The sequence below is a fragment of the Xenopus laevis genome, chromosome 6S, assembly GCF_017654675.1.
Source record: "Xenopus laevis strain J_2021 chromosome 6S, Xenopus_laevis_v10.1, whole genome shotgun sequence".
Classification (NCBI taxonomy): domain Eukaryota; kingdom Metazoa; phylum Chordata; class Amphibia; order Anura; family Pipidae; genus Xenopus; species Xenopus laevis.
The window spans coordinates 42,469,134-42,496,806 of NC_054382.1; the positions used below are offsets into that span (position 1 = coordinate 42,469,134).

General features: G+C 37.1%; 1 protein-coding gene across 1 annotated transcript in view; it reads left to right on the forward strand.

Moving 5' to 3' along the window:
* stt3b.S (STT3B, catalytic subunit of the oligosaccharyltransferase complex S homeolog) overlaps positions 1-27,673 on the forward strand; it is a 54,909-nt gene that overhangs the window by 14,617 nt on the left and 12,619 nt on the right. The window contains exons 2-9 of the mRNA XM_018269299.2: positions 2,238-2,346; positions 3,412-3,699; positions 8,773-8,838; positions 9,764-9,863; positions 21,545-21,643; positions 23,079-23,225; positions 25,115-25,163; positions 26,516-26,670. Coding sequence (XP_018124788.1) covers positions 2,238-2,346; positions 3,412-3,699; positions 8,773-8,838; positions 9,764-9,863; positions 21,545-21,643; positions 23,079-23,225; positions 25,115-25,163; positions 26,516-26,670 — 1,013 coding nt within the window. The remainder of the gene's footprint in view (positions 1-2,237; positions 2,347-3,411; positions 3,700-8,772; positions 8,839-9,763; positions 9,864-21,544; positions 21,644-23,078; positions 23,226-25,114; positions 25,164-26,515; positions 26,671-27,673) is intronic.

Here is a 27,673-nt window from a genome sequence, read left to right on the forward strand (position 1 = left end):
GAATTCAATTTTTTTTTTACAATTATTTCCTTTTCCTCTGTAACAATAAAACAGTACCAAGTTAATAATCCAAACTAAGATATAATTAGTGATGCACAAATCTGTCCTGTAAAAAAATGTAGCCAAACTGCGAAAAATTAGTGAAACACTTCAATGAGCGTTTTTTTACGTGCATGACCATTTTTTTCTCAATCCAAATGCATTAAAGTCATGGGGAATTTTGTCTTATGGCGAAATTTTTGTCGTGGCAGATTTTTGCCTCCGTTTCGTGAAATTCACATATGGCAAAATGCAGAATGTCCCCGCTAATCTATACCTGGTGAGAAAATTTGCTCATCATAAAATATAATCCTTATTGGAAGCAAAACCAGCCTATTGGGTTTATTTAATGTTTACACAATTTTCTAGTAGACATAGGGTATGAAGATCTTAATCATGGAAAGATCCGTTATCCAGAAAGCCCCAGGTCCCAATCATTCAGGATAACCGGTCCCAATAGTGTAGGATGTACAATGAGGAGCTTTGACGTGGCACATGAGCATACATATTTTGGCCAACTACCAACAAATCATTTTTGCAGGTAATAATTTCAATAAGTTTATTAAGGCAAACCATGCACTGGCAATCTTTTATTTATTTTTTTATTTTTTTTATTTTTGTGTCCTGTTTAGTGCAGGAAAAAGAAATCAAACATAGTTAAATCAATAAAAAGTAGACCCAGCACAAGTTATTTGTTGTCATGTCCATAATTGTAGTGCAACAGTTTTATAGAGTTGCCAAAAGCAAAATCAGTTAAGATAAAAAAGTGTTATAGCCACGATCATTTTTAAGACCACAGAGAATTGTCAGCTAAACTGTAACCATCACTTAATCCAACAAACGCTATCATCATTCACTAGCATACAAAGCTTTTGAAAAGATCTCCCCTAAGTATTTTAGTGAGTTTCCAAACTCGTTTGTTAAAGCTGACAGCTCTCTCCCACACCTGGGAGTAATGTTATTTCATAGATATGGTCTTTGTTACCTGTCTGGTAACTATAACCTTTTGTAATCTCATAGAAAGTCAAACGAAGAGTCTAAAATTCACTAAATATCAGATTTAAAGGTTGAAGCAACCTTTATTTATTGTTTGCAAAACAAGGGGAAGTTGTGATACCACTAAATAATCCAAAATACTTTTTGCTTGCTAATAATATCTACAGAATTACCATAAACATTTATGACAAATCAATGTCCCTCAGAAAAATATTATAGCGGCTTTTTAAACTTATCAATTGTCAATATTTGTTCTGTATCCTTGTGGAAATTCTTTAGGGTTTGCAGAAGTTGCCTGTGTTTGAATTTAACTAGCACCTGTTCATTTTAAATTAAACTATTCATGTCATCTGTGAAAGCAAGATATTTAAAGGGGAAGTAACCCCAAGTAGTTGACCAAAGGAAGAAATATATTTATATGCAACTTTACACTACATATATTACAAATTGTCAATGGATATTAAACTTATTTGTAAATCTGTCTTTTATTTTCTGCTGCTTAATTAACATACCAGTGTCAATAGCAAGTACATTTGCAAATAACTTCATGAATTTGTGCAACATTGCATAAAATTAAAAAAAAAATTTAGTTTGGGCTTTTGGGTTTACATACATTAAAGTGGAATTACTGTTAAAATTTAATTTACAATCCCACTGAAATTGGGAACTTTCTCAATAGTTTTTTTTCCCTTTCAGCAGTTTCTCACTTCATGCAGTATCTGGAGTTAAATACGAAAGGAAAGTTTAAACTGGACATGCATTTTAAGATCGGCTTGTTTGGTGAATGTCAAATGAGCAAATATTAAACCGACTTAGCCATCGGTATGCTGGGCCAAATGGGATGGTCTGTTATATTGGCTCCTGGGCCAGAGATCAGATTATAATGGGGGCTTACAAAGACCTGTTGAGAGAGCTCTGTATCAACATAGCAATGTGCCTGCCCTATAAGACAGTCTTGAGGCCATGTTTTAAAATAACCAAGTCCAACACTAATTTTGCATGTAGAAAGACATATTGCTTAGAGTGGGGACTTGAATAACTTATTGTATTCTTGTTTTTATTGTTCAAAACCTCTACCCCACTCATAGTTTGAGTACATGCACACTTGCATGGTTTGTATGTCTTTATCTAATAACAATGTATGTGTATATTGTGTGTCTGTGTATATGTATATTTGTTATATATGTATTTGTTTTGTGCAGGTTTAACTACAGATCTACACATCACCTAGCATCCCATGGCTTTTATGAATTTTTAAATTGGTTTGATGAACGGGCATGGTATCCACTGGGGAGAATAGTAGGTGGAACAGTAAGTATGTTTTTTTTTGTTTTTTGTTTTTTTTTTTTGTTTTTTTAGTTTGCAAAAGAATCAAAACATCTGTCCACAAGGGCAGAGACCATAGTTTAAAAAAAGTTTTTATTTATTTAATTATAAAATACAATTTGTTTATCGTGCAAATAATTATTTTATATGTGTACATAATTTTACACTTCTATGTAATGGGAGCACAATCTGCTCTTCCAGCCCCTGTTTGGGGCCTGGAAAAAACTGCAAAAGTTTATTGATATTTCACTCCTTGACTGACCAAAACGTCCAAACAAACCCTTCAGAAAAGCTCTGAGCAAGTGACCAAAACGTTGGATTTGTTGAGACCTGTTGAGTGCTGTACTTTGTGGGACTATGTGTAAATATTTATGAAAATGAAAGCACTCACTAAATCTCTTCTTTTGCAAAGTCCTACCATCCCTGAGTTTTATTATTGACTTCTGAGAGAGGAGCGGGGGTAATGTTTTTTTTTATATAAGGAACTTTCAGATAAAACTGAATCAGTTTTTACCTTTCCTTTTCACTTTTAAATCTTATGTTTATGGAAAAACAATCCTGCTGGTTTTAAATGTTAGGTTTTTTTTTTTAAAGCATCCTTCAAACGCTGATGATAAATTGTCTGGTATACTCCAGATTCCATTCTGGATAATAGATCTCATACATATACAACTCATATGACTGGTTAAATAGTATTATCATAATTATACAGCAATTACTTTGACACATTGGACAGAAACCTGATGGCTGGTAAGACGAGGGCAGCTTATTGACCCGTGTATAGGGGCTTCCTGATGACTGCCCAGTTAAAATGGGGCAAGTTTGAAAATTCCATTGGATGAGGACCACATTGGTACATTGAAAGCAACCATTCAAAGGAAGTAGATCTCCGTGTATGGCCAGATAATGATTTTTGTCAGTATTCACTATTATTGTCCGCATGTATATTTTTTTTGTTGCTTGTCCTTTATCCCCTCCCCCTTTTTTTAAAAGCTACATTTTAGCTAAATTTCTTTTGTATACCTTAAGCTTTCCTGTCCTTTTTTGCAGGTATACCCTGGATTAATGGTTACAGCTGGGCTCATCCATTGGATTTTAAACATGTTAAACATAACCGTTCATATACGAGATGTATGTGTGTTCTTAGCACCAGTATTTAGTGGCCTTACATCAATCTCCACTTTCCTGCTCACTCGAGAACTGTGGAACCAGGGAGCGGGACTTCTAGCTGCCTGCTTCATTGCTATAGTGCCAGGATACATATCCAGATCAGTAGCTGGATCATTTGACAATGAAGGCATTGCTATCTTTGCACTGCAGTTTACATATTATTTGTGGGTAAGTTATTGGATTTTTGTCGTCCCTGTAGCCTTTCTTATTGCTCTTTTCGAGAAACAATACCTACTTTTTATGAACTGAAGATATTGTCTGCATGTTAATTTACATTCTACAGCCTTGATTTAACAAACCACACCACAATTTTAAGGAAAACCTACAATTTAATTTGCTTTCAGGTTAGTTTTGTTAATACTTATTAGGGGATATTAGCCAAAAAGCTCAAATATCCTTATCATTTATTTACTGTAGTGATTCCAAAGTGCACATCTAGCTTTTCAGTAGCATCCAAGATCACTATGAGCACAAGTATTAGTGACACTCAGATAATGGCCTAACAAGATGCATGGACATCTTTCAGGCTTGGATCATTACCATCATAGGGTCTGTGAACTTCTGGGCTAATATCGTAAGTTCAGTATAACAAATAACAGCTGCATTTCTAGCAGTATTAATTTTTAGGCTTTATCCACCCAGGCCTCCATGTATATTGTAAATTTGAAGTATCCCTTCCACATATACAAAGAGTTTATTAGGGGTTATCTAACACAAAAAATTTAAAGTATTTATATGTGGTGGTAATTTTTATATATATATATATATATATATATATATATATATATATATATATATATATATATATATATATATATATATATATATATATATATATATATATATATATATATATATATATATAAAATATGGTATATTAACAAACCTGTTCCATACAATAAAAAAGCAACACTGCTTCAAAGTGAATGGTTCTGTTTCACAATAAATCAATCGAAATACACTGCCAGGACAAGTACATTTTTATTTGAGAAGTAACTCCACTTGGATATCACCAGATTTACAAGCAAGCTTGCAATTTAGGCATACATTGGTATACAGCAGTGGTCAAAATGCCGCCTGTTCCTTTCACCACTTCACATATAAATCTGTGTCAGGTAAATTTCAGCTCAGAAGTGCTCGCTGCTACAGACACAGCATTTTCCATGAATTATTATAGGGGAAGGTGGAGGGATCCAGTCTGTTTTATGTGTAATATTAGTGGTGGTCAGATTGTTGCTTGTGTCATTATCCTTTGGCTATACCTACATAAAAACAGGTATAGCTGCTAGCCTGTGATAACACTTTTACTAACAGAAGCAGTGAAGCTAAGAAACAAGCAGAAAGGTAAGCAATACTACCAATTTATTCCACACATAACTATACATGAAACATATAAACTATAAATATACTGACTATGACCAAATTCATTCATAAGTAATAAGGGCACTATTTATGAAGCCTCAAATTTTTTTGGTTGAGTTTTCAAGGGGAAAAATATAAGAGGAACAAAGGCCTCGAATTGTTCTAAATTTATTATGCTCCGAAGCGGCTAAAAATCTGAATCCGAAAATACTTCAGCAAAAACTTGTCTAAAGCTCCCCATAGACGCAAAGATTTCTCTTGCTGAATGACTGATTTTACCGAAGTCCGACCAATCCTTTTGAAATTATTGTGAAGTTAGTGGGATTCGAACGATCGTACATCTTACGATTTTTCGGCCAACATCGGTCAGAAAATTGATTGGCCAGGTTTAAAAAATCTTTATCGGCCCCAGTGCAATCTATCTACCGTATATACTCGAGTATAAGCCGTCCCGAGTATAAGCTAAGGTACCTAATTTTACCTCCAAAAACTGGGAAAGCTTATTGACTCGAGTATAAGCCGAGTATAAGCCTAGGGTGAGAAATGCAGCAGCTTCTGGTAAGTTTCAATCAAAAAATTGAGGGTTTCTGCTCCCATTGGAGGTGCCAGCGTCTCGTTTTTGGACGCCGGTGACCTTTCTTGGATGCCGGCGACTATTCTTGGAGACTATTCTTCGATGTTTTTGCGCTTGACCCGAGTATAAGTCGAGGTAGAGTTTTTCAGCATATTTTGGGGGCTGAAAAACTCTGCTTATACTCGAGTATATACGGTATGTTTGCAGGGCCAAGCAGGCAGCTACCCTTTGATTTCCTGGTAAATTGGTCTTTTTAGTTGATGGACAATTCGTACAATTGTTCCAAGATAATCGTGGTCTCACGATGACGATCGGATTTTTTAAAAACCTTAACATCTATGGCCAGCGTTAGTCATGTAAAAGCCAATGGCAGTTGGTTCCTGTAACAATTGGAATATGTTTTTTGCCTTCACGATTCTTAAACGCTTTGGGCTGTTTGACACTGGTTTTCATTCGATAATGCGAAGAATTTGAGTTTTTCAGACGAAAATTTGAAAAACTGTTGCACAATTTTCTCAAGACATTTTTCCTGTGCGGACAATTTTTTTAAATTGTTAGTAAATGAAGTCCGATCATGGTTGGGAATTAGGTCGAATTTGTTTTCATAAAAAATTAATAAAAAATACAAGTTTTAGAAAATATGTCCCTAAGTGTAAGACCTAAATTCAGTATAATAGTAAAAGAGGGCCCCCTGTATGGAAGTCAAATAAAATAAAAATGCCAGTAGCTTCTAAACAGTAATCCAAATATGAAAATATTCCTACTACATTACTGATAACAAATGTATAGTCTATTGATAGTAATGGCCAGCCAATATTCACATATCTTAACAGAAAACCTCCAGTTCATAGTATAATAAGATACCATATATACTCGTGTATAAGCCGACCCGTGTATAAGCCGAGGTACCTAATTTACCTAAGAAAACTGGAAAAATGTATTGACTCGTGTATAAGCCTAGTGGCCCCATGTCAGATTTCAAAGTGAATGTGACCCGGCCGCAACAATTGGGGGACACTGGGCAGGTACCTGTTAAAGGGTCCTCTGTCTACCCCTATTTCATGTTTGCTTCCCTCTGCCACTTCCCCCCCCTGCCCTCCCCATCTGTCGCTCTCCCCACCCCGGCCCTGCTGCTCTTCCCTCTGTCACAGTAAAACGTGACCCGGCCCCAGCAGGACTGTCTGTGACTGACTGTGTCGCCGCCCGGAGCAGGTCCAGGAGCTCCGGGCGGCGCGTCCTTCCCTGCCGGCGTTCGCGCCGGCCGCTACCCACGTGGCGGCCATGGGCGCCGCCATTTTGGGAGCGAACGCCGGCAGGGAAGGACGCGCCGCCCGGAGCTCCTGGACCTGCTCCGGGCGGCGACACAGTCAGTCACAGACAGTCCTGCTGGGGCCGCGGAAGGAGGTATGACCCGCGTATAAGCCGAGTTTGAGTTTTTCAGCACATTTTGGGTGCTGAAAAACTCGGCTTATACGCGAGTATATACGGTATCATTCAATAGAAATCCATCAATGCAGCCATTGCCAATCTGATATAAAAAGATGAAGGCCCAATTCATAAACGTATCGCGAGGTGCTAACAGAATATATGTGTGCTGTAGTTTTTGTCCAAACAGGTGGGTAATTGGGGGGGTTCAGTTATCATCCTAGCTGTTTAAAGCATTATCCATACCTAAAAATAATTACAATTTTGTGCTTAAGTTACAATAAACTGTCCCCACGTAAAGTGGCTGTGTTTAGAAAAAAAGAGTGATATCACCCCCTCCCTTCCCCCCCCCCAGCAGCCAACAGAACAATGGGAAGGTAACCAGGTAACAGCTCCCTAACACAAGATAACAGCTGCCTGGTAGATCTAAGAACAACACTCAATAGTAAAAACCCATGTCCCACTGAGACACATTCAGTTACATTGAGAAGGAAAAACAGCAGCCTGCCAGAAAGCATTTCTCTCCTAAAGAGCAGGCACAAGTCACATGACTGGGGGCAGCTGGGAAATTGACAAAATGTCAGCCCATGTCAGATTTCAAAATATATATAAAAAAAATCTGTTTGCTCTTTTGAGAAATGGATTTCAGTGCAGAATTCTGCTGGAGTAGCACTATTAACTGATGCGTATTGAAAAAAAACATGTTTTCCGATGACAGAATCCCTTTAAGAAAAAACTTCGACCCCCCTAGTTCGCCACCTAAAAGCTACCGAAGTCAATGTTAGCCTATGGGGAAGGTCCCCATAGGCTTTCTAAGCTTTTTTTGGTCAAACAAATATTGTTCGATTGATTAAAATCCTTCGAATCGAACGATTCGATATTCAAAGTCGAAAGGGTTTATCTTCAATGGTCGAATATCGAGGGTTAACCCTCGATATTCGACCCTATATAAATCTGCCCCTTAGTACACAGAACAACGTATTGGGAAAACTTTCATTGACCCCTTTATTTGCTAGGCAACATATTTTTTACATAAGTAGCTATTTAACCCATAAAAGTAGCATTGGCTCTCAAGGCATTCAATGCTGAGCACTTTGCTATTGTTGTCCCCTAACTTATGATGTAGTTGAAATATATAAAATGTACGGCAGATAAACAATGTGAAAGAGAAATGTCACCATTCAGCAAGTTACTCATGTAGCACAGATGACTGTAGTGCATGATTAATGAAATTCTTTTTCTTAATTGGCTTTATTATATGTTTTCTTTAGGTATAGTTTAGTGCTGTATCCAGCGATCATTTTTTCCCAACTGCAATCAACTCAACCGTGTTGTTTGTCAGTATTCACACCTTTAGACTACTGTAAGATAATAAGACTAGTTTCAATGCATCATCCACTGTGTCCCTTAAATATTTTTCTGCGCTACTGGTGTAGTTTGCCCAATAAATTGTTAAGCATTTTCAAGATTTGAAGAATATGCATGATTGCTCTGTTTGACTATATCCAGCTAGGAAACACAACTTGGTGGGTGTGCATGCGTGTACTAATGAGCGGCTTGCACAACTTCATTCATTTCTGTTTATAACCTTTTCATAGTCCCTGGTTGCTTATTTCTGTAGTCAAGTTTGAAGGTCGTCAAATTATTTGTTTTAGTTGCTTTGCAGCATTATGAGCCAATGACACTTGCAAAGAGTTAAGGAACCATAGATACAGAGTAGGGACAGATCCTGCAGGAAAACCTGATGTAAGAATAATTAAAATGTTTACACCTTTCCCATACAATTTTTTTTGCAAAATCATCCTTTTTTTTAAGTTACTTTCTGTGGTTTTGAAGCTTTATTTCTAAGTTTTATGTTAACATTTTGTTTTTCATTACAGGTAAAATCTGTAAAAACAGGCTCTGTCTTCTGGGCAATAGGTTGTTGTCTGTCTTATTTTTATATGGTAAGAAAAATAATTTTTTATGTTTAACAGAATGTATTACCCCTCGCCACATTGTCTACAGTACTACCTTTTTTTGAGGAATTGTTTTAGGGATGCACCAACTACAGGATTGGGTTTTAATTTTTTCCAGGATTCAGATTTGACTGTGTCCTAAGCATTAATCTGAACACTTGGATACTGTATGTGGCTTTACAACTCTGGAAGGCTGAATTCAAAAAGTATTATCTCAGTTATGTTTTTCTTTTTCTTATTTGAATATACAAATTAGGGTTTAGGTTCAGCTTGGTATTTGCCTTTAGTGGAAGATTTGGTATTCATTGAAAACAAAAATAAGTTTTTTGTGCTTCTCTTAATTATTACAGATTGATGTGAAGTCCAACCCACTATGAACAATAGTCTATTTGTAGTGGCTTTTACTTGTACTAAAGATCTCTAAATCATTAAATAGGTCTCACTAAAGCTGGACACAAGTGTCCAGTTTCAAACCAGTTGTAATGCCTGAAGGCTAAGGTAGAGATACAAGTTGTGCAGTATATGAACTGTTTGAATGCTTCGTGATTTCATGCATATTTGGTGATTGTGTTCATTCCATTATGATGACTGAAACTGGAATACAATATAATTATATTAATCATTTTGTTCTTGGGGGCCCATAAGGCATCATCCTGAGTTGAACATTGAAAAACGTATTGGGCATTTCATTTCATAGGAGTATGGGAGAGGTAATCTGCTGTCCTGGCCGTTGAAGGGCCAACATTCCATATAAATTAGTTCTGTGGCCTCTTGAGTATTGACCCACATATTAACAGCTGATTTGTAAATTTGTTGTAAATTTAAATTTAGAGAACCACTTTTTTTTTATGTTCATAAGAGAAACTGGATGTGTGGTGCTTGCCAAAATCGTTAATCTTTTTTTTTTCTTTAGGTTTCCGCCTGGGGTGGTTATGTGTTTATCATTAATCTTATTCCACTACATGTGTTTGTACTGTTACTGATGCAGAGATACAGCAAGAGAGTCTACATAGGTAAGAAAATGGTATATTTCTACGCATAGAAAAGGGTACAAATAATGCATTTTGCCCATTTAGTTATTTTCATATTGCACACCTGTTAATTTTGTTACCTCTCTTCATTAGAATTATATCCAACTGCTGCTTCTAGGGTCCTCCATAGGCAGAGCATTTGCAGTTGTTTTGAATAGAAAAAAATAGGGAAAGAAGTAGCTTTTAAATGCTTTGTTTATCATATTTTTTCAGAAGATCTGCTTGTACAGTTTAGGACTTGTAACATATAAACATCACTTCATCTGCATGTACAGAACTGCTTATTCTGAAAGCCCTAGTGCTATCATTCGCATATTATTATGCTTTTCTAGTTCTAGGCTCAGGCTTCAGGGGCAGTAAAGATAGCCATGAGCTAGACTCAGAGGTCGGGGCAGAAGAGCAGCAAAGACATAAGATTCCCAAGTACAGCAATCCTCAATACTTTCAGTTAAAGGAAAAACTAAACCCCCAAAATGAATACTTGATGATGAATGCTCGAAATGAATTACAGTTTATATCTAATTAAGTGGCATATTAAAGAATCTTGTCATACTGAATCATACGGTCCCAGGGGACTGTCCTTATTTTTTAAAATGGCAATTTTCTATTTATGATTACCCAATGGCAGATACTACTAAAAAAGTATATTATTATGAAAATGGTTTATTTACATGAAGTAGGGTTTTAAATACGAGCTGTTTTAAGCAATGTATCTTTATAGAGACCTACATTGCTTGAGAGGTACAGTTTTCCTTTAATGTCTTGTGGGGATAATTTACTTACATAGGGAAAATGCGCTATACTTCAGTAACCCATAGAAACCAATTAGAACTTTGCTTTCATTATTTAGACTTTAGTAGACTGGTTAAAGCTACCTTTGGTGCAGAAAAGATTAGCCAAATGTTGCCCAATACCCAGTCACTGAGCAGAACTCTTTTAGGAAAATGTCCTTTCCTGACAGCCTGCACAGGCGTCTATTATGATAATATTGTTTGGCTGTGGATCTAGTTCTCTATGCCCTAACAGATTTTTTGTAGAATCACAACACATCAAAAAGACTAGTGCTTCTGAATCGATCATGTGTTATGCACACTTTCTGGGAGAATTTTAGGATGGGGAGTGTGCTGGGCCCCTCTGAAGATTTTTTCGCAGGGGGGCCCGGCACACTCTAGTTAGTCACTGGTAAAATGTTTATTCAATAGACCACTTGGCAGTTTTTGCCTCAGTCTGTCTTACATGAAATTGGGCCCAGAAAAAGTGGATTCAGAGGCAATTTTGGGTATCCGGAGTCACCAAAAATGTACTGACTCCTAATAGCTTTAAATTGCAATATATTTTTAAAAAAAAATACAATATGCAATTCCCTTTTTCACAGATAATAATCATATTAAAGTATTTAATAGAGAATATTCGAATAAAGCCAAGTTTGTAGCTGTTTCACTACTGTAAAGTCCAGCTGAACTATTATGCAACCTGACATTCATACATCATTTTAATCTGGATATGCTGTACAAACACTAAATATAATCAAATCTTAAGAGCTTCTATGAAGGAGGATCTGGCAGAAGCGATTCTGTTTCTAAGAACATTACTTTAGTTAATGTTGGAATAAATGGGTAGTTCCTAGAATGGCTAATTCTAAGCAACTTTTTAGTTGGTCTTCATTAATTTTTATTAAAAATAGTTCTTGAATTATTTGCCTTCTAACTCTTTTCCGCTTTCAAATGAGGGTCATTGACACCATCTGAAAAACAAATGCTCTGTAAGGCTACAAATGTATTGTTGTTGCTAGTTTTTGTTACTTATATTTCTATTCAGGCCTCTACTATTCATATTCCAGTCTCTTATTAATACCAGTGTTTGGTTGTTAGGGTAATTTGGACCCTAGCAACCAGATTGCTGAAATTGCAAAATGGAGAGTTCATGATTTAACAGAGCTGCTGTCAGTAACAACAAAAATTAATTTAGATTATTATTATTATTAACATGTATTCATATAGACATTGGCTTCCTTGGCCTTGCGTGCAGAGATTTCTCCAGATCCTCTGAATCTTTTAATATTTGCTGTAGATGATGAGATACAAATTCTTTGCAATTTTACGTTGAGAAACATTGTTCCTAAATTTTTGCAATATTTGCCTGCACATTTTCACAAGAGTGGTGTACCCTCCCTGTCTTTACTTTTGAGGGAGCCAGCCTCTCTGGGATGCTCTTTTTAGCATTACACAACTATTCTAGTCTTTTGTTGCTCCTATCCCAGGTTTTCCATATAGTTTTCATAAAACAATAACATTTCTTAGTTTTGATGTTGTTTTGTACTTTTTGCAAGTTAGTATATATAAATCTTAAATGATTTGCAAATCTTCCCTTTTTAGAGTATCCCAACTTTTTTGGAAACAAGGTTGTAATTCTACATGCAATTTTGTATTTGTATATCCAATGATTGGATTGACATTTAAAAACAGATAAATGGCGTTACCAGCTTGAAATAAAAAAAAAAAAAAGCTATGAAATATAGTCACTGGAAGCCAAAACACACTGTGGCTCATTTATGAGCATTGAACAAATTTGCACCTGGGTAGAAAACTTATGGCAACCAGCCAGATGTTTGCTTTCATTGCTCTACTTACAGCTGGCAGAAAAAAAACTGATCACTGATTGAGTTACTGCCCAGGTGCAGATTCGCCCAGTGTTTACAAATAAATCTGCTTCATTGTGTCAATAATAACCTTTTTGTATTTCAATGTTTATGTGACACACCTAGGGTACCGTACTTGAATTGTGAGACTTGTAATTCCCCCTTGAAGTTCCAGAATCCATCACTTCACAATGCAATGTATTGCACGCCAGCCTAAAGGTGGCCATACATGGATAGATCCGCTCGTTTGGCGATGTCGCCAAATGAGCGGATCTCCCTCCGATATGCCCACCTTGAGGTGGGCAATATCGGGCAGATCCGATCGTGGGCCCTAGGGCCCAACGATCGGATCCTAGCATTCGGCAAACGGGCGGTCGGATCGCGGGACCGCATCAACGAACAGATGCGGCCGCGATCCGACGGGATTTTTAAACCCATCCGATCGAGATCTGGCCGACTTACGGCCAGATCTCGATCGGGGAAGCCCGTCGGGGGACCCCGTACACGGGCCAATAAGCTGCCGACACAGTCTGTCGGCAGCTTTTATCGGCCCGTGTATGGCCATCTTAAGAGCTGTGGTGGGAAACTCGTCCAAAGAGCACAGGGACAAATAATTTCTTTTGATCTGTAAAATATTAGGTTTGTCTACGTGATTGTGTGTGTGTGTGTAGATATAGATAGATAGATAGATAGATATAGATACGTGTGTGTACTTTCTGCCTGGTACAATGTACTTTCTGCAAAGAAGCAGCATTTTCTTCCACAAATCAATTTTGTAAATACAATCAGTCTTATGTCCTATTAAATTAAGAATGCAGACCACTCGCAGCACATATGGGAGACAGAATATTCTTATTGGCAAGATTGCTTTTCTTAAAGCTGTTAACAAAAATGAGAGAATTGTGAGTTTTGGGTCATGAATAGTTTTAGCATTTTTAAGCCAAGCAGAAACATGGCCATACTGTAGTGCATAAAATATCTTCACTGGTACTATTTGAAAGTTAACAAACAAGGGAAAGTTGCGCTCACCACTAGTTTTTAAAAAACATTAGGCGGGGGTGCAATGAGGGTGTGACCACAAAATACATATAGACAAATACAAGATTCCTCTGCACTCAACCCATTATCAATATATTTAAGACAGAGACATTTTGTGCATACTGCTACTGAAAAATGCCTTACCCTTTAAACAAAACAGGGATTGTTTGTCCATATATTGCAATATATTTAAGCTGGCCAACTACGTAAAAGCCATCCCATTACTATTTGAAAGTTACAAAAAACATTTTTCAATGGTAGACAAATTGATTTTATGCCATTTGATCATTTTTCTTTCAATAGTTTTTTATTGATTTTCCAAGAAGAGAAAATGGTTTTACAATCAAGCAGTGTCATCAGGTATTTCCAAACAGAGGAACCATTTGATAATTTTTATGCCATTTGATAGTTTGTTTAAAAATATTTATGTCAAGTACATTATTTGCTGAAAGGGACAGAATTTGATATTCAAAATATCATCCAACTATTTAGCAAGTCTGCACTTTGTATTCTCCGACCTGATATAGATGAAAAGGTGTACCTTCTGCTTTGACAATATGGGAAGATGCCTGTAAGAAAGATGATTATTAAAATGACAATGTTTTCATTCAGGAGTATGCAACTACTCTTTTTCCAAATTTATATTAAAAATCTGTAAGGAAAACTGGCCAGTGCCTAATTTCACACCCTGTATTAAATATGTCCTTAAAGGAGGAGGCATTTTATTGCCAATAGATTAGCTGCAACAGTGCAAGCTAGAATGCTATATTTATTCTGTAGAATGTTTTACCATACCTGAGTAAAAAGCTCTAGAAACTCTCTGTTTGTTTAGTATAGGAGCTGCAGTATTAATGTGGTGTGACATCACTTCCTGTCTGAGTCTCTCCCTGCTCTGGGCTCAGATTACAGTAGAGAAGGGAGGGGGGAGGGGAAGAGGAGCAAACTGAGCATGCTCTTGCCCAGGGCAATGAGTTTTAAGCTGAAAACAGGAAGTCTGATACAGAAGCCCATGTGTACACAATAGAAGGAAAGAAATGCTGTGTTTCTTTTGACAGGGGACTCAGAGCAGCACTACTTTGGGCGTTTACTGGTATATTTCGATGGACCTTTCTGATAAGGCTTACTTAGTTTTAACCTTTCCTTCTCCTTTAAATCTCCTCTTTTTGTAGCTATATATATGTATATGCATAATTCCATTGCAGTTTTTGTTGCCAAATGCATTCTGCCTTCTCGTGAAATCAGTATGTTTCCCTTTTTTAGATAAAAAATTCATTTGCAATAGAAGACTCAGTCGAAAGCCGATTAATGCTATACAGCTGGCTATAGTCTTTAGAGCTGAAATACTACTGGAAACCTAACCATTCTCATGTCGTTCACTCTTGATAATATCTTTTTAGGGGAGAATATACCATCTTAAAAGGTACCTGGCTGCCATGATGGAATAAGCATTATTGATCTATCCATTATTAAAGTTCAAACATGGATGATACAGTTATATTACTTTCCCCTTGATTTTATTTAGCTTCACTTACGTGTTACAGTAGCTGGGCTGGCTCTCATCACCAAATCATGTGTGTATTATCGGTTTCTTTTTGTAGGGTCCTTTTTTTTTTTTTTTATTCTAAATGGGAAAAAATATATAATGCCTGATTTTATTAAACAAGCACTATAATTATTTATATTGTTACCTTGATTTCTTACACTGTCACCTAAGATCAGCTGTAAGTATGCATGTGTTTGAATACTAAATAAGCACAAATTGTTCCTTCTGTCTCCACCGGGTGGCAGTCTTACAGTTATATTATATAAAGGCTCCTAGGGGGATACATTTGAAACAATTTAAGATTTATTCTTCAATAAGTATGTACGAGCAGTCATATCTTCTGCTGTACATATTTTAGTTTTGTGTGTTACAGTAATCACGGGACAAACTATGCAGTATATTGAAAATCTGCATTTAGTAATCTAACATGCACTTGCATATTTACTTGAATCATTTAGACAGGGCTCTAAACGTTTTGAAATTGGCCTCTGGTGTGCACCCACAACCCCCTCAGTTTTACAGTAATCACGGGACAAACTATGCAGTATATTGAAAACAAGAATGTGCAGTGTTCCTGCCTCAAAAATTTCACTTTGTTCTACTTTATTTCCACAGGGAACAGAAAATTACAAAGGGAACTTTGTTCAAAAACTGATATATATAAATAAGTAAATAATATTGCATGAATCCGTGCCAGAGAGAATATTTTATTACACTTTATGGCTTCTTTGATGTATGTTTTGTCATTATGTAAACTAAGATTAGAAATGTGCTTGATAAAGGGTTTCAAGAGCATTCTGTTCTGAAAAAAATGATAGCCTTAGGTAAAGTTAAAGGAAGATTACACCAAATGAATGCTATGTGAAAGTATTTGGTTATATTTTAATAAATGAATATGATGGATAAAAGTTAAATTTGTGTTTAGTGAAGTAAGCTGTTCTTTTTGGGAAAATAGTTTCCTTATTATAAAATTGTACACATGCTTAATCCGGTATATGCCACAGAAAAGGGACATACTTCTTAAGGTGGCCAATCACTGGCTGATATAAGCTACCAACAGACTAAGTCGGCAGCTAATTGTATGGGGCCCTCCGATGGGCATTCCCATCTATATCCATGCCTCTTGTTGGGCCATAGGGCCCACTACTGGATCAGCCCGATATCGCCCACCTCAAGGTGGGCACATCAGGGAGAGGTGCACTCTTTGGTGACCTTTTTAAACGAGCAGATACAATTTAAGAGCTTGAATGACCAGATTGAACAGATTTGGTGCTCTGTGATATAGAATTTGGCAAATTTGCCGTTACTAAATACCTGTGCCTGAAAATTTACTCTGAGAGAAGAAAAAAAAAACATTTGTAAGTTTTTATAGTGCTCAAGAATTTTTTCTTGTTGGTGGCATTATATAAAGTATGCTTATGCAATTACTCTATTAATTGCCTTACGTATATGGTCTCATGGTATCTCCAATATCATTAATACTGTGTTAGCTAGCTGTATCGACCTAGAAATGTGCTGCACATAAGCAATTTGTATTGATGCAATGACATAACTGTACTCTTTTGCTTTTCCAGTTTAATTTAGCTTAACTCTTGTGTTAAATACAGTTTGCTTAATTAAGAAAAATGTTTCCTCCGCATGTTGGCTGATGGATTGATTCTTTTAGTTTAGTGGCATTGCAAGAACCAGACAGTGATAGAAGCATGTTCCTTTCCTTCCAAGATTGTGTAGCTTCCTCACTATTAGGTACATAATTTCTCAGGCTGAAAGATGCCAACTGCATCCATTTCAACAGAAGCAAGATATAGAAGTACCTTGCTGTTGTAATTTCTAGTTTTGCTTCAAGTTGTTATTTATAGTGTGTTTTCTTTACCAAGAAAAAAAAAAAAGATTCTGGTGTGTATTTATGTCCTTACAGTCCTCCAATAAAACTGTCTCATGTATTTAAACTCATTAATTCTGCCTTCTTCATCCACTGGCATGCATTACATTCTCCCCCTATTTTAATAATGCTATCCACGGGAAATTGGTGTATAGCATTTCAGCGCTGGGTTTCCTTCATTTTCTCCTTTTGCAAAAACAGAGGGATGTTATTTGGCTCCTGATTTTAATTGTGCATGGCATGTGTGCACAGACAACTCCCAATGTTTTCTGACTGTATCTCAGTATGAAATTCAGGGTTGCTCCCCCAGCACTGTAAGCTCAAATATATATTGCCACCTCTTTGGCTTTTGTTGGACTACAACTCACAGAATGTATGATTGACAGAATTGTAAACAAGGAGAATCACAGAAGTATGCAAGACATTGGGGGGAAGTGGAAAACGTGGTTGGATGAGAGCTTTGGGGTTTATGCAGTCAGGATCAACAGTGCATAGATTGAACAAACTGCTCTCATTAGTAGTTAATTACAGATTCAGATAACTTGAATAACGTCTTCTTTTGATAACTTAAGTTTGGTTTTGACAATATTTTCCATGCAGTATAGGTTTGCTTGAAAAAGATTAGGTTTTTAAAAGATTACCGAAATACTTAAAGGGGAACTCAGGCTTCCAAACCAAAATTTAATAAAGAGGCCCGCATAACACAGAAAATCCCCTTATATCCATCACAGTTACCTGTTTTTTCATAAAGTATGAATAAATGCAATTTTCTATGTTGAAATCCAGCTGTTTAACAGTTCTTCTCTTTCTGCATCATTTGAAATCCTGGCAGGGAAGGAGGGACTAAAACACTGATGTTACAAATTGTAACCGCTTACAGACAGCATGCAGGAACTACATAACCCACAATGCATTGAAATCATGTGTGCAGGGAATTGGGTTTGGAGGATGCAGGCGGAGGACAGCTGCCTCTTGATACAAAGTAAATGTAGTCAGCCAGCTCAGCAAAGTAGTCAGAAAGATCAGCAGGAGAGCAGGGGGCTAGGATTAGGGAACTGTCATGAACCATTAAAAATCATTAAAAGTCTCCATATTTTTTAAATGATGTATATTGCAAAGTTGCTTGAAATTGTTTACTTTTCAAAAAGCTTGTTATGTTTTTGTGGAGTTCCCCTTTAAAGAGAACCTATGAAAGTATCTAACCAGAATAATAGAAAAATAGAAGATATCCGGAATACTATAAGATATGATTCCCTGGTGCATTGCTGTCTAACTTCTGTGGTACCGAGGGTCAAAATTTTACTGGCCTATGTGGTGGAGGGCTGATAATGGAAGTTGGGGTTGGCCGCTGCCCCTTTTAAACCACACCCACTGTAAACCACACCCATATTACCACAAGAACTTTTAATATCATATCCACATTAACGGTGGTAGCACAACAAAAAACCAAATGCCTGGTGCTCACTGCAGGGAAATCCCTCATCACTCACACACATGTGAAAAAGTGTAGTTCTGCTAAAAACATACCCTTAAATCCATATGCATCATCCTCTCCTGTGGATAATACAGCAACCCCCCAACACATGATTAAACACCTTAGGGGCCCCTAACAACAATTTCCAAATGCTAACAAACCCCAAGAACAACCCCCTAACAGGCTTACATCCCACAGGTAGCATAGGGCAAGCAGAGAATGGCACACACAGGCAGCACTGGGCAAGCAAGGAATGGTGCACACACAAGCAGCACTGGGCAAGCAGAGAATGGCACACACAAGCAGCACTGAGTAAGCAGAGAATGGTGTACACACAAGCAGCATTGGGAAGCAGAGAATGGCACACACAAGCAGCACTGGGCAAGCAAGGAATGGTGCACACACAAGCAGCACTGGGCAAGCAAGGAATGGTGCACACACAAGCAGCACTGGGCAAGCAGAGAATGGCACACACAAGCAGCACTGGGCAAGCAAAGAATGGTGCACACACAAGCAGCACTGGGAAAGCAGAGAATGGCGCACACACAAGCAGCACCGGGCAAGCAGAGAATGGCACACACAAGCAGCACCGTGCAAGCAGAGAATGGCACACACAAGCAGCACTGGGCAAGCAGAGAATGGCACACCCAAGCAGCACTGGGCAAGCAGAGAATGGCACACCCAAGCAACACTGGGCAAGCAAAGAATGGCACACACAAGCAGCACTGAGCAAACAGAGAATGGCACACACAAGCAGCACTGGGCAAGCAAAGAATGGCACACAAAAGCAACACTGGGCAAGCAAAGAATGGCACACACAAGCAGCACTGGGCAAGCAAAGAATGGCACACACAAGCAGCACTGGGCAAGCAAAGAATGGCACACACAAGCAGCACTGGGCAAGCAGAGAATGGCACACACAAGCAGCACTGGGCAAGCAGAGAATGGCACACACAGGGAGGGAAGGCAGAACAGAGCAGTAGATAGGGAAAGCTATCATTCTATTATGTACAACATACAGTAACTACAGTGCTGGTGGACAATGTGGGCAGTTTCAGTCTGGGTCTCAGGTGTGAACAGTACAGGGCTATAGGATATAATCAATAGAGGTGTCACAAGTGTGAATAATACAGGAGGATCACAGGTGTGAACAATACAGGGGATTAGTCTGAATTTGAGGTTTAAACAATGCAGGGGCCAGTTAATCTCTGTAGTGATACCTTTTAAATTTTACATATGGTAAGCAGACACAGCATGTGGGGGGCTGGGCGCCAGTTGGACAGCCCTGCCCTAGTGTATAAAATCTGCAATCCCTTCCCTACATTTATGTTCTACATTAAGACCAATATTCAAACATTGGTCTAAAGAAATCTACATATTACCATACCATTAGTTCAATTATAATGATATTCCTTGAGGTATACCCGGATGGGGTGATGTGTTTGAGATAATATAGTCAGTAGAAGCAGTTTAATAACATAGTCCCATTTTGACGATTCGTCATGTAGGGGCATTATCCCTTTATGCCTATCTGTCATCTCTTCCATTAGTTCATCTCTTGTATATGGGTTATGACATTACCTATAACAGGGGTGTCCAACCTGCGGCCCAGGATGGATATGAATGCGGCCCAGCTTGAACTTCCGCCAATCCAGGAAATGTCATGTTGCAATGTCACGCACAGAGAGCGTATGTACACAGTCGATAATCATGTGCTTGTGTAGTTTAAATTTTATGGGGTGTGTGGCTTCCTAGAGCAGGAAAAGCAGTTAACAAGTGAGCATTTGGTTACTTACAAAGGCAGGTAAGCATTCTTCAGCGGCATCGCCCAATATGCTAGGGATACAGTATATGCAGCTCCTACATTTGATAGCAACTTTTTTCAAGAATGAACACACTAAGGGGCAGATTCACTAAGGGTCGAATTTCGAAGTTAAAAATACTTCGAAATTCGACCCTCGAATTGAAATCCTTCGACTTCGAATATCGAAGTCGAAGGATTTAGCGCTAAACTTTCGTTCGATCGATCGAAGGATTTTAATCCAACGATCGAAGGAAAATCCTTCGATCAAAAAAAGTTTAGCAAGCCTATGGGGACCTTCCCCATAGGCTAACATTGACTTCGGTAGGTTTTATCTGCCGAAGTAGGGGGTCGAAGTTTTTTTTAAAGGGAAAGTACTTCGACTATCGAATGGTCGAATAGTCGAACGATTTTTCGTTCGAATCGAAGTCGAAGGTCGTAGTCGATGGTCGAAGTACCCAAAAAATACTTCGAAATTCTAAGTATTTTTCATTCGAATCCTTCACTCGAGCTTAGTGAATCGGCCCCTAAGAGTAAAATTAGAACCAAATTATCTTATGAGCACCTTGAGAATTCACTGAGAATTGCAACTACTTCCATTCAACCAGATATTGAGACATTAGTTTCTCAAACACAATGTCAAAAATTCACACGAGGTTTATGATACCCTCTTTTCTTTTACTTTTACAATAAAATAAATCAAAAGCTAGCGTTGGTGCTTGTGTGTATTTCGATTGTGGCCCCAGAAAATGTTTCTTCTTCTAATGTGGTCCAGGGAAGCCAAAAGTTTGGACACCCCTGACCTATACCAGTCGTTCTAATGCGTTCTAAAGCAGTGTAGTAATACCAATAAAATATTGTCTTGTATGATTTTCATTTTTTTTTCCATGATTTAAATATATTTTTAAAGTGTCAAAAACCTCTCTTGAATTCCTATCATACACATGCAATACACTGTGCACTTAACGTTGCATAGGTTTCTCCAGGAGTTTACAGTTATAATGGTGAATGATTTGTGTTGCATTTGAAGATCTAAGAATTTGTTGTGGATTTTTTAATTGATTTACATTGCAAATTCAATAAACTACTGTATGCATTTTCTGTATTCATTATGTCAACACAGAAATTATTTAGCATTTGATGAAAACTGAATCAAACAAAAACGGATTGTAAAGCTACAGAGTACATGGTTTAATATGTTAGATATTGGAACTTAAAAACAGAAATGTGTGCATAATGTTACTTTCTTTTAATACTTTTTCCCCCTCTTTTTTTTCTCATTTTCAGCTTACAGCACTTTTTACATTGTGGGTTTAATACTATCAATGCAGATTCCCTTTGTGGGATTTCAGCCAATACGGACAAGTGAACATATGGCAGCTGCAGGTATGGTTATTAAGAACTTCAGTGGCTGGGCAAATAATTATTATGATTGAAGAGTCGCATAATGTTACTTATCTGTACACTCCTGTTTTTTGGTTTTTTTATAGAACACTAGCACTCACTGTGGATTGGTGAAAACGGTCTTAAATGAATTCTTCAGTATAAAAATAAGCACTGGGCTGTGCAAAATAAAAAATGTTTTTAATCTAAGTAGCCAAAAATGTAAAATGTATAAAGGCTGGAGTGACTGGATATCTAACATAATAACCCAAACACTACTTCCTGCTTTGCAGCTCTCTTGGTTTCCAATGATTGGTTACCAGGCAGTAACCAATCCGTGATTTGAGGGGGGCAACTTGGGTCATAACTGAATGGTTTTCTTTAAACTTGACCTGCATGCCAATAATCAATTGCAAACTCACTGAAGAGTTATGTCCTATGTGGCTCCCCTTAAAGTCGCTAACTAACTCAGAGTTAGAGAGCTGAAACGCAGGAAGTGGTGTTAGACATCCGCTCACTCCAGCCTTTATAGATTACGTTTTTAGTGAATTGTATGTTCATAGGGCAGCGTATATTTTAAGTAATTTAAATTAAAGGTTGTATTTTAACATACATAAATGGGAAATGCAATATCACGCGCAATCGCATAAACTGTTCGCAAAGCGAATTGCGAGTAGTTTGCGCGCGAGAGTGGGTATGTAATAATTCGCTTTGCGACAGTTCTGCTACATTTGTGACTGTTTCCGCCGTTTCCCTCCACTTTGCGAACTTTTGTTATTGCGCTGTTGCGCTATCAATGTAATAAAACTTCTTATCGCAAATTGCTTATAGTGCGCTTGGTTTTTTAGTAGTAGCTGTTCAGTGCAAATGTTATTCGCATTGTAATTGTGTTCACGTGACTTTGCTATCAGTGTTGTGACAAAAAGGTGTATGTACAACTTTTGCAGAAAGATATTCGTGGAGCAATTCCACTGTTCGCATTGCGTACGTTTTTATATGTGGTAGATATGTCAGCATTTTTTTTATATGTGGTAAAGGTATATGGTTATTAGTTTTTTTTCCAGAGAAAACATCTTTCATTGCGACTCATCTTATTTTTGCGTTTGCTACTGTTTTGTGCTTATGTAATATATCTGTGCGAAAAATATTGCATTCCGCTTAGCGCAAATATACTTGCAAAAGTGTGAATGCGTGCTGCGATAACGCCAAATATTACATTTGGGGGTTAATGTGTTCACAAGATGAACTGGTTATCTGGCGGTTAATCTTAAAATAATGCATTGGCAACAGTGCATGTGGCCAGAGGGCCTCAATTGTTACATGGTAACTAATGTTTTATTTAGTTTTACCTTCATTTTAACACTTTTCCTTTAAGAGAACATATTTGGAGGATATACTAATGCTTCCTTAAAACATGTGTTCCTCCCTATATACCTAGGGGTCTTTGCCCTGCTGCAAGCCTATGCCTTCCTTCAGTACTTGAGAGACAAACTAAGTAAGCAGGATTTCCAGACACTGTTTTTCCTCGGTGTATCGTTGGCAGCTGGAGCTGTATTTCTCACTGTCATCTATTTGACTTATACAGGTATTTGTTTTACAAATGTTTTATATGATGTTTTATATGTTTTATTCTATTTCTAACAGACTATGGGGCACATTTACTAAAGTATGAATTTTCTCTTGGTCTTACTTCACCAAAGTGCACCTCACTTCGCCAGGTGTATTTTCACAACACAGCTCATATTTACTGAAAATCGTAAGTTCACTTTTTCAAGAGAAATTTAGTGAATTTTCTCCCGGTGTAAATTCGCCAGTATATTTCCTCATAGAATAGTATTAGGGAATTTTCTCTAGAGAATTCTCACCATGGTGAAATTACCATGGAAAGGGTGATATTTGTTGTGATTTAAAAGTGTTTGTTCTATCTTTATATAATGGATGTTCGCCAGTCTGAACCTGAAGTAGACTTTGATGGAAAGGGTAACTAATAGAAACATTCGTACTTTCTTAAATTAGCGGATTTGCACTTCTGCACCTGGCAAAACAACGCAAATGTTCTCTAGTGCAGAGGTTTTTCACTAGTGAAGTGTCTTATTCGCTTTCTGGTAATTTAGCAATGTTGCTGTGAATTGCCATTTTGGTGAATTTTCACACAAAAAAAACACAATTCGCTCTAGTAAATCTGCCCCAACGAGAGAACAGTGTTCCTGCTACAAGACGTGTATGGCCAGAGCTAAGCACATTGATGCTAGGGCCATACAAATCAGGGATTTTATGTGTCTAGGCCTAAGCATTGATTTAAATGTAGACTGCATTTTACATATATTTATACAAAATACACTTATTACAAATGACAAATGTGGTACATGTAGTCCGTTTCAAATCACATTTCTTCTCTTGCCATTGATATCTTCTTTTTTTTTTTTTGTTTGGTTATTTATTGGTTTTTCAACTCCCATTGTCAAATTAAGAAAGCATGGTAGTGATAACAATTGATTACATAATATTTGCAATTGTCTCATGCCATGACCTGTGCAACCTCTTTCTTTGCTGCCATCTAACCAGTGGGCTGGCCTTCACATGGGTTATGAAGGAGGTTTCTGCTAGTGAGTGCTTAAGACTGGAGGGCTAGGGTGAAAGTCCATTAAGATATATTTTGCTCTACTTAAACCCTAGGACCTAAGCCCAAACCAATAGGCCTGTGTTACATGGAGTGTTTTGACCACTGCTGCCATCTTGCGGGATAGAGGACAAAATGGAAGTTCTAACTGAACTGGTACTGCGCATGCCTTTCTTCTCTTGCTTCATTTGCGTTTCATTGATCCAGTTGGCAGATATGCAAATGAAGCAGGACTGAGGCATGTAAAGAACCAGTTCAGTGTGAACTTTTTTTTTGGGCAACCTGCAAACTGGTGTCGGGGTCAGAGCAGAGAGCTTTAGCAGCACTGTTCCACATCTTCAATAATCTGTAGCTTCAAAACTCAACATTTAAACATAATAAAGATTATTTACAAAAATTTCATTTTTCTTCCAGACAGGGGCTGTTCAAATTTAGACTGTTGTCTAAAGGTGAACGTCACCCTTTAATAAGTTTTTTTAAGAGGGCAATTTGCCTCTTGCTTCTAATCCTTTTTACTATATGTATTGACGTATACACCCTTTTTCTATTTACTGCACTTTAGTATATGTTGGTTGTATGTTTAAAAGTGTAGTTCACCTTTAAATTAACTTTTTGTATGCTTCAGACAGGGATATTCTGTAACAATCTGCTGCTGAGCTTTATTTTTTTCTGTTTTTTTTTTTTTTTTTTATTTCGTTTAGCATCTCTTCAGTTTGGTAATTTCAATAGCTATATATAATTCCTAGTATCCTGTTTAACCTAGAAACAACACAGTGAATAGCAGAAACTTGAAAAAAAAGATAAATAATTTTGTGTTTATCAGGGTTAATGATATTTCTTTGTATTTTTTGCAGGCTACATTGCTCCATGGAGTGGAAGATTTTACTCACTTTGGGACACAGGGTATTTGCTAACTTTTATTTTTACAGTAATTGATATATAATTTGGCATGTTACTCAATTGCTATTTTAAGTACGCATTCATCAAATTATAGTGGACGTATTAAAGTAATTTCTTTATGTCTGATAAATTCGTACATATTATACACCCCATGGCACAGTTACAGTGCTTTTCATTTACTAGTTGCATAGTGGGTAGAGAGTCGTATTTTCTTTGGGCTTAACACAAAAGCATTTTTGTTTTTTGACAGATTTAGTTGCACATAACTAAGTGTAGAATGCATACAACTAAATGTAAAAAAATCTAAAATTAAATTCTGGTCTGTGACAGATTTCTCATTCACCAAAAAATGTGTGTTAATGTGTTATACTTTTTGTTTGTAATTGCAGTACAGTGACATTTGGGTGCAAGTGCATGAAACACTTAATGTTGCAGCATAGCGCATCAGATTCTGTGGCATCCAACAAAGTTTCTTGCAGTTGCATGATGATGTTTTGTGGGGCTTAAGTCTTTTACAAATTCAACCCTCTCCCACACCTTAACAGCATAATTTAAGGTTGCTAGATCATCCCTTTCAGAACAAGATTACTATAAAATCCACATGTCACATGGTTAGTTAATGGACTGTCTATGATGCTGTGGAATATGTATCTATTTAGCTAGAAAGTCCACGGAGCACCAGAGTTTAAACTGTACTATTAAAAATAATTTACTACGTTCCATCAAAATGATACCAGGGCATAAATTCAAATGGGACCTATGCATTTCGCTGCATCTCGATACTTTCTCAGAGCGATCAATTAGTCCCATAGCCTCCAGCTAAATATACCTAGAACCCCACCTCCTAAAAACATTTAACCTACAACCCAGTAATGTACATGATTAAGGTCTACACACACACCAATAAAATGAAATTACCATACAGCTAAAGGAAAACATTATTGCTAAATATTTCATATGTGTTGGAGAACAACAGGCTGCAAAAATAACAGGAGTTTTGCCATTCTTTTGTTCATTCCACAATATATTTCATTTTCAGCTGGTAAATCCAATACATTTCTCTCAAGATAACTTCCTATCAATGTCTCACCTTCTAATCTGAAACTTAGTTTTATCAATAAATTAACAATAATAAGTTGTCCCTTTTAGGATAAATTGGAGTACAGTTTGCAATTGACACCATTTCAGCGGAACATCTTGGGACAGTTGTTAATTGTTTAATTAGTTGATAAGATTAATTGTTTTATGGGAAAGTGTTCCTTTAGAATTGGGCATTTGGGTATATTCAGCAATAGGCCTTTTAATTTTGTTCTCTTTTTTTTCTTTTTTCTTTTTTTTTTTTTTTTTTCTAACAGGTATGCGAAAATCCATATCCCCATCATTGCATCTGTGTCTGAACATCAACCAACAACATGGGTGTCCTTCTTTTTTGATCTGCATATATTAGTATGTACATTTCCTGCAGGACTTTGGTTCTGCATAAAAAATATCAACGATGAAAGAGTTTTTGGTAAGCAGGAAGAAAAAATACTTTAAATGTACCCATACCTGTCTAGCCTAAACATGTGTTTTCTTTTATTATTTCCTTAAATGTGAAATGAAGAATAATTCAGTAGCATTTATACATTTTATATTCATTCTCTGCATGTTACAATTTATACACATAATTGAGAGCTGGTTTTATTTGCTTTGCCTGAGGCAGTTCAACATAATATATTTCTAATATATTAGAGATTATCTGGTCTCTTTAGAATGATTTTCACCCCCTAGATATAGGTATGAATGTAAATATGGAAAGAGGAATGTTTGGCTAAAATAAATCTTGTATGTAATTTTAAAAACTCATTTCAGCAGTGAATGTGATTCATGGTGACTTTCATTTTCACTTTATAGTTAAACCCTATTGATTCAAAGACACACCTTTACACTTGAAAGCCTTTTTAAAAACCACAGTCTCCGCCTAAACTACCACTTGCATAGAACTGCTTCAAACAAACTAGCCCAGTGTGCTGCTGCTCCAGTAGGGGTTTACAAAAACATTGTGGAATGCTGCCACTAGGAGAACCTAGTGCCAGTGCCAGATGGGGAAGCAGATCATTTTGTTTTGGGAGACAGCTACCTTTAGTATGGTTGGAGAAATATTCAATGTTGTGCATAATTTCTTAATAGAGAACACACCTCTATATTTACAAATGCCATAGACCATAAGACCAGCCACCCTCATATAAAGCAGTCATTTTGAAAATGTCATGAAAGTAAGAATTACCATTAGGAAATGTTGCCTTTAATTGATGTAAAGGGGCACCCTGAGAACCATAGCCGTTTACTTATTACGTCTTTAAAGATGGCTGTGCTTTCCTTTTTTAAAAGAATGCGTGTACTTGTAATCAGGATCTGAAGGAGGCAGGTCCAACATTACTTACCTACCCCCACAATAGTTGCCCAACCCAGATAATAGGCAGCATGTAAAGCACTCAGCTTGGGTACTAATGAAGTCCTCACCCGAACAGCAG